Source organism: Schistocerca piceifrons, chromosome 6, assembly GCF_021461385.2.
Source record: "Schistocerca piceifrons isolate TAMUIC-IGC-003096 chromosome 6, iqSchPice1.1, whole genome shotgun sequence".
In the NCBI taxonomy this organism is placed as follows: Eukaryota; Metazoa; Arthropoda; class Insecta; order Orthoptera; family Acrididae; genus Schistocerca; species Schistocerca piceifrons.
Genome location: NC_060143.1, coordinates 595,279,356 through 595,288,045, shown reverse-complemented (window position 1 = coordinate 595,288,045; position 8,690 = coordinate 595,279,356). Strand labels below are relative to the sequence as shown.

Below are 8,690 nucleotides of genomic sequence, written 5' to 3'. Positions count from 1 at the left end.
AACGCCGCTGAATTCGTCTTTTTAGAAATACGACACTATCAGCACAAATTATGGTATTTTCATCTGAAAAAGAGATGTTGATTGCAATATCTGTGTAATTAAGATAGCTGTAAAAATTTGCTTAGGTCGATTAGTGTGGAGTTCCTCACGATTCGTTTGGGTAAAACAGAGTTACATCGTAAACGCTTTAGGAAAAGCCGAATCCGCCAGTGCGGTAGTTGGCGAAGTGTGTAGTAAACTTGTGCAAGATGGCACACTTAAGGTTTAATTGGCGATTTACTGAACCAACTTAACAAATTAAAGTAATGTTTCAAGATATTTCGTGTGAATTTTGGGTATTGTTTAACAGAGTCCCAAAGGGTTATCTAAAATTTAAACTGTAATGCACACGTAGTGACAGGAGTGTCGCAAATCCTCAGACTCAAACGACTGGCGGTGTAGTAATACTGACAGCTGCACTTTGCAGAACATCTCAACTTGGGGGAAGACTGCTGCCGGCCGCGGCCGCGGTGGTCTCGCGGTTCTAGGCGCGCAGTCCGGAACCGCGCGACTGCTATGGTCGCAGGGTCGAATCGTGCCTCGGGCATGGATGTGTGTGATGTCCTTAGGTTAGTTAGGTTTCAGTAGTTCTAAGTTCTAGGGGACTGATGACCACAGCTGTTAAGTCCCATAGTGCTCAGAGCCATTTGAACCATTTTTTTTAAGACTGCTGCTTTGAAACATCACCGTCCGTCGGGACACAAAAACTAAAGACCCAAGTTTTCCATCATTCGATAACTACCAGTTAACTTCCGCCAACCTCCAATTTTTAAACAACGGTATCTCGTGTACAAAAAGAAACAGCATCTTCTAAGAAAAGCTATGTTTCCACGCATCTCAGTATTTATGAATTGATATCTCCTGAACGCTACGTCGTACGGTGACATAATTTTGCAGGCCCATTCAGTGTTATTCGCGGATACTGCCCGAAAACAGAGTTGCGTGTAGAGTTAGTAGTAAACGAGTAAGAAATTGAGACGCCGTGCGTGCTCCTGAAGTCTTATAGCACAAAGAGTGAAAATGTAGTAACTGATAAACTTTCTTCCTTTCGTCATTTTTCGGTGGTTGTCAACGAGGAGGAGTTCCGCAGACTTTTGAAATTACGTTTGAAGGTTGTTGGAAGTAGCTAAATGCTCTCGTTCTCTGACACTGAACGAAATGAGATCCGCGAGTTGAGCCGCCTCACAGTGTCTGAGTCTTGTACGCGCCTCACTGCGTCGCGCAGGATTATACCTCTCAATGAGTAGATTACCACAGTATTTCAGTTTCATAAATTCTGTCGACAACTACGGAAAATGTTGACAAGCGGAATTCTTGTCGCCCCTACACTGCAATTCGTACCGGGTTCCGGGATAGCGTTTTACCGTATATGCTAACACAGATAGCACCTGTCGTACTAGTGATTTGTTAGATTTTAATTATTTATCCAATGTTTGGCCACATTACTCAGCTGCAACACATGAAACAGCAAGTGTCTGCACGAGGACGAACAGGCCGAGAACGGAACGGGTTTTGTGCGCGTCGCGTCAGTCAGACAGTGAGTGTGCGAAGGCTTTGGCGCCGCTTCGCCAACGTTGACAGCATTTCGATAGTAGTCTGTGCTCTTGAAATGTACTTGTTCAACGATTCGTATTACTTCTTTCTCGTTTTTATTGTCGTCTAAAGCAGCTTATGCGAAAGAATAATTTAATTAGCGCAGAGAAAGGAGCCTACCGAAAAGATAAACTTGGCTACTATTCAGTTGTCTCCCTGGTGCTGTATTGTCGTGGTATCAGGTTTTAATTTTGTACAGGTGGCAGTCAGTGTGCGGGTACGTAGGCGTGGCAGGTGCGAGCCGGCCGCTGCACCCCCGCAAGCCGCCCCTCCGCCTCCGCACCCGTGGAGAAGGCTTCGGTTGCAGGGGCCGAGTTCGAAGATATCGCCGTGAAAAGGGAGTGTCGCGCCAGTGAACATCACACGAGAAGTCGGTAGAGTAGCTGCAAATCGTGGGCCGACAAGGCCGAGAGTGGGCAGAACGTTCTAGAGTGTTCCAAAATGTTATAGAATGTTTCAGAATGTCCCATAATGTTACAGAATCTTTCAGAAGGTTCGTGTATGTTCTGCAATATAGCAAACTGTTCTAGACGCTTCCAGAAAGTTCTTAAATGTTCCAGAATGTTCTAGAATTTGTCAGGACGTTCGAGTATGTTCCGGAACGTCAGTATTATTTTGGAAATTGATTACAGCGAATCAAGGAAGGGAGAAAATGTTCTCGAATATTTTTGAATCATTGAATCTCCTAGAGCGATTTGGAATGTTCCGATTTTATAGACAGAAATCACAATCAATCACAGTATTTCACAGTAGAGTGCTGTTGAATACGTCAGTGGGCTCGAGAGTATTTCTGGGCAAACCCAAAGTATTTTTGAGTGTGAAACACTAACATTTACTACGATTTTTTCGAACTTTGTTTTTTAGATATTAAGTGATCAAGGATGTTCTCAGAAAACAAAGAGCAAGCGAAGTGTGTTTTTTTTTCAGCTTGTCTCTGTGAAAAATAAACACACCGCTTTATTTAACACTTGTATTATTCTGTTTAAAACGTGTGAAAATCTTCTCTCTCTCTCTCTCTCTCTTCTCCTCTGTCTCCCATTCTATTAGATTTTAAATACGGACATGGAGAGATTGGAGCCTATCCGAGTATCTAATCATTCATCAAAGATAAATGTCGATATTGTAAGGTATCGATACTTTTGTGATTACGGTGGACTAAAGTATAGACAGTTTTCGTTCGACAGCGTGTGCCTAGTCGTGGTCCTGCGTCTGATGACGTTTGCCTCCAAGTCTACTCGAAGCGAACATTCTGTGGATATTTAGAAAGGAATACACCTCTTCAGAATCTTCCATAATGAACGAAAGTACAACACTTTTCTTATCCTATTAGGTTTTAAGAGATTATTAATCTTCCTACATCGCTTTGCACACGCACCCACACGACCGCGCCGGCCAGGTGACCTTTCCTCTGCTCTCCCTTGCTGCGGCGCGTCGCCTGCGCTCTACGGCGGCGGGCCCGTTCTGCGCAGCACGCCTCGGCCCTGTAGAGGACGCGGACGGCTCGCGACCGCCGCAAACTGACCTGCTGCGCCGCTCCCTGCGCGTCGTCGTTTCCAGAAGAGTGTTTCAAGTTGCACTTCCGAGAATTACTTGCAGTCCCACATACATACGTAGTAATTGTGCGTTAAATTTGCACTGGCACGCCAGTGCGGGCTGGATTTCTCCCCCACAACTTTGGCTTCGGACGGACACGGCGGTGAGCCCGCGCCGCCACAGCTTTTTGTGTGGTACATCTGTCAGTGGGGAAGGCCTGGTGCGCGGCAGCCTTGTCGTGTGCCGTTGTAACATAAGATCAGGTCCGTCGCGTGTCAGGGGGCTCGCATTTGGGTGGCCGCTCGCCAGCTGTTGCGTCTTTCACTTGTCAACTGCCGGAGAGCTGTATGGAGAGCTCTGCCAAACTGAGAGAAAAAGCGTTACGTACGTTCTGAAATTTAGAATGTCTCCTGCCACGGTTTTTTGGGATTGTCCAGACAGAAAGAAGGGGCTGAAGAATGTGGGGCACTGTTAGTAGACGTGGTAGGCTCCTCAGAAAAGGCAAAAAGTTACACACACCTCATCCGAAACCAGGTCTGGGCACGAGATGTGACGGGCGCGGTCAGCAGCGCACACAGGATGGCAGCTGTCACCGCCGACATGTCGGTATGAGAACTGCAAAACCGTAGTAAAATGTGATTAGTACCTCCCTCTGGCAAGGGGAGAGAACAGTTTCAAAGTCTTTCACAAAAGATAAACCAGTCTGTAGCATGTATTTGTACTAGAGAAGTCACAAAACCGTTGCAGTTACCACATTTTTATGCCACAAAAAAAAAGAAACAACAGAACAAGTTTGCTGACATTTCTACCGGATAAATATGAAATAAGAAGAAGCGTTTATTCATTGCTGTTCCTCACAATGTCAAACATGTTAAAGTAACTCAGACAAAAGTTAAGCTGAAATAAAATCTTACCCTCACAGTTGTGCTTGTACATTTATCTTTAAATTTTTTGTGAATGATCACTTTTACTGCTGCTTTTTTCATCGTCTAATATGCCAATATATTCAGATAATTCAACTTAATGCACCATCTCCCTCTTTTTTTTTAAGTCTTCCTCTTGAAAAGTCACAAACATAATAACATTAATCATTGTTAACTAAACCAAGTTTCTTACACATTCCCCAAATATTACACTGAAAAGCCGAAGAAACAGGTACGCCTGCATAATATCGTGTATGCCCTCCCCCCCCCCCCAGACAAATCATGCTGAAGTGCCACAACGTGACGTGGCATGGACGCGACTAATGTCTGAAGTAGTGCTGGAGGGAATTGGCACTAGGAATCCTTCAGGGCTGTCCCTAAATCCGTAAGAGTTCGAGGGCATGGCGATCTCTTCTGAACAGCACGTTGCAACGCATCCCATATACGCTGAATAATATTCATCTCTGGGGTGTTTGGTGGCCAGCGGAAGTGTTTAAACTCAGTAGAGTGTTTCTGGAGTCATTTTCTGCCAATTCTCGACATGTGGGGTGTCGTAGTGTCCTGCTGGAATTGTCCGAGTCCGTCGTAATGCACAATGGACATTAATGGACGCAACTGATCAGACGCGATGCTTATGTACATGTCACCTGTCAGAATCGTATGTACACATATTGAAGGGTCCGGTATCACTCCAACTCCACGCGCTCCACAGATCACAGAGTCAACACCAGCTTGAACAGTCTCCTCCTGCTGACACGTAGGGTCCATGGATTCATGACTTCGTCTCCATACCCGTACTCGTCCATCCGATCGAAACAATTTGAAACGAGACTCGTCCGCCCAGGCAACATGTTTTCAGTCATCAACAGTCCAATCTCAGTGTTGACGGGCCCAGGCGAGGTGTAAAGTTTTGTGTCGTGCTATCATCAAGATTACACAAGTAGGCCTTCGGCTCCCAAAGCCCGTATCGATAATGTTCCGTGGAATAGTTTGCAGGCTGATGACACCTGTTGATCGCCCAGCACTCAAATCTGCAGCGATTTGCGGAAGGGTTGCACTTTTGTCGTCGTTGGTGCCGTTCTTGCAGGATCTTTTTCCAGCCGTATCGATGTCAGAGATTTGATGTTTTACCGGATTCCTGATATTCACAGTACACTCTTGAAGTGGTCGTACGGGAAAATCCCCACTTCATCGCTACCTCGGAGATGCTGTGTCCCTTCGGTCGTGAGCCGACTATAACGCCACATTCAAACTCACTTAAAAGTTGATAACATGCCATTGTAGCAGTAGTAATCGATCTAACAACTGCGCCAAACCTTTTTTCTTATATAGGCGTTGCCGACCACAGCGCCTTATTGTGCCTCTTTACATATCTGTGTTTCAACATGCATGCCTATAGCAGTTTCTTTGGCGCTTCAGTGTATATTCAACTGGTCTAGCAACAATCCACGCACGATATCCAGTTTGTTGGGTGATTACAGAGAATTACCTGAAATTTGCGGAGAGTGCACTTCAGAATTTCGATGGTGAAGCTAACATAATCGTGCTGTAAACATGTAATTTCGAATGTGTAAGCTTCGACAGTAGTTTTAATTGTAAAGCATATTAAAGATACAGGGTATTTATAAATGTTGGAGAAATCGATACTTTTTATAACTTTATTTAATTCTATAGCCTTTCCTGATTGCATTGATATATACATTATAGGGTTTCAAATGAAAAGCCGGCCGGGGTGGCCGAGAGGTTCTAGGCGCTTCAGTCTGGAACCGTGCGACCGCTACCGTCGCAGGTTCGAATCCTGCCTCGGGCATGGATGTGAGTGTGTTGTCCTTAGGTTAGTTAGGCTTAAGTAGTTCTAAGTTCTAGGGGACTGATGACCACAGCTATTAAGTCCCATAGTGCTCAGAGCCATTTTCAAATGAGAAATGACATATATACCAAATTTTCAAGTTACAGCCATGTATGCCGTCAAGCCCCCTTTATTTCTGTTACAGAAAGCAGTATTATTTTGAAAAGAACTATGAACTTTCTGTTTCCAGCGAGTATAGGTATGATACATTGCATATGTTGGTAACAGTGCAGATTTCTAATGTCTGTAAATGATTATATTTGCTAGTATTTACTTTTGTTTTGCTGAAGCAGTTTGTTCCTGTGTTACTGAAAGATTGTTGCCCAAGTGCTACATATATTTGTGGAAGTACATATCCTTTAGTGTGCAATAAATACGAACTATGCCACGCATCAAGAAATTCAATAAATGGAAATTCCGTGGTAACCAGTTCACAAACAAAGCAAGCCACGCTGTTGAAAGTAACCTATGCATCAGTTCTTCAGGGAAGAAACTCCCGCATGGCTCGCCTCCTGCTGATTGGAATTTTTTCGTTAACAATGACGCTGTTTGTAGTGGGTTTATTGTTATTGATGTGAGCATCTTACCTTCATTGATTAAGGAAGTCGCGAAATGTAAACACTGTGATGGTGGAGGCTGTCTGGAAGTAACTGATCAACAAAGTAATAGGAAATTAGTTGTTTTGTGTAGATCCTGCAATAAATCTACCTCGAAAATGACTTCGAAAAAATTGTGCATAATTCATATGATGTGAATTTGAAGTTACTGTATGCAATCTGTGCAATAGGAAAAGGAAAAAAAGTCTGCACAAACGTTTTGTGGTTTGATGGATCTTCTTCCTCCTCCCAGTAGGTTCAGCAAGTACATAAAAATACTTTTAGGTGCCTTGATGGTTGTGTCTAAAGCATCTATGAAACGTGCAGCAGAAGAAACTGTAAATATTATTGCAACCACGGACATTGCTGTTGCACTTGATGGGACATGGCAACGTCGAGGACATCGTTCCTTGAATGGTGTTGTAAGTGCTACTTCTCTGGAGATTGGAAAAGTTGTTCATGTTGAGTGCTTATCTTAGTACTGCCTCACCTGCCATGGTAACACTGAAGGACATATTGAACATAAGTATTCTAAGAATTATGATGCTTACAGTGGAGGTATGGAGTGTGATGGAGCTCTAAAAATATTTCAGAGGTCGGTGCCTGTTTATAACGTTAGATATACGAAGTACCTAGGCGATCGAGACTCTAAAGCTTTCAATAAAATTAATGAGTTCAATGTTTATGTTGATATCTTGGTAACATAACTGGAGTGTTGTGGGCTTGTGCAAAAGAGGATGGATGCTAGATTGAAGAAGCTACGAAGAGAAATGAAAGGAAAGTTGCTGTCTGTTGGAAAATATCTGTCTGGCCGAGGCACATTGACAGAAACTGAAATAGGCCTTCTTCAGAGTTATTATGGACTGGGCATTAGACGAACTGCACCTCTGAATGATGTTACAGCAATGAGAAGAGCTGTATGGGCTACCTACTTTCGTAAATAGTCCACACATGTCCGCCCTGTTCATGGACTTTACCCTAAAGAAGCAGATTCTTGGTGTGGTTACCAAAGAGCAAAAGAAAGTGGTCAAATATACCGTCATAAGTATTCTCTTCCTGAGCCTCTTATGAATGAAATAAAACCAACTTTTAGAGACCTGAGTGTCCTTGTTTTGCTTAGTAAATGTCTTCATGGGGGCACTCAAATGAAAGTTTCAACCGTTGCATGAAGCTGAAAGATTCGCTCGTCAAGGTACCAAAGAAGCAAGAAGTGTTAAAAGGAATTCCAAGAGGAAGCTTGAAGATGAAGAAATGCTGCAGGGAGAAGATCATGCTTCAGGAACGTTCGGAGGCACAGTTTAATTGGACTCATATATTCAATCGCAATTTCCCACAAGTTGTATTTTTCAGAATTCAGGTATAAATATTTTCTAATGTTTGTAAAGCATTGCTCTAATTTTTTCTGTAACTTGCAATAGTCCATACTTATGTAGTATACCTAAGCTTTATTGCAGAATCAAATAAATTAAAAAAAATAACGTTTTTATTAGGAAAATATTATAAAAATTAAAATGTAAGATCTGATATTTTTTATCCTTGAAATATACATAATAGGTGGAATTAAACAGGTCTAATATCTGAGCCATCATGCCACGCACATCTGGTAAAAATTTGGTCTCCTTCAAATGTATAACATTGGATTAAATGGTACCTCAATTTGAGTAAGCATTTTGGATAAAAATTGCATCAATTTCTTTGTAATTTTTTAATAATCATAAGCAGGTTCAAAAATATACAAAACACTTCTAATTTGTTTAGAAAGTGTGCTGCATTACCTGATATCAACAAAAAGTCTGTAAAACATATACATTATAAAGAGTGCCTGAAAGAAATAGGTGTTGATTTTTACATAATACTGAGCCAGAAAAGTACTCTGTATCCTTAAGAGATAATTTGTGTTCTGGGGCGTGTAACAGGGTGGAAAGGTGGGGATGTAGGCTAGAAGCGTGAGGGAACGTAGGTCGCCAGGTTGTGGTCATGCGCTTTCGTCCTTTGTAGGTCTGCAAAATTAGCAAGGGGGAGGGTATATATTAATTTTCCACAAGTGGATCAACACTACATTGTATATGAGTTACTAATAATACAAACCTTAGAAAAGCACATGGACAGATTCTACATAAATCTCTGCACTCAGTTCTACACTGCTACAGGGGAAAC

General features: G+C 42.6%; 1 protein-coding gene across 1 annotated transcript in view; it reads left to right on the top strand.

Moving 5' to 3' along the window:
- The first annotated feature begins 3,765 nt into the window (after positions 1 to 3,765).
- The window catches only part of LOC124803482 (bursicon-like), a 44,435-nt gene continuing 39,510 nt past the window's right edge, over positions 3,766 to 8,690 (top strand). The window contains exon 1 of the mRNA XM_047264673.1: positions 3,766 to 3,771. Coding sequence (XP_047120629.1) covers positions 3,766 to 3,771 — 6 coding nt within the window. The remainder of the gene's footprint in view (positions 3,772 to 8,690) is intronic.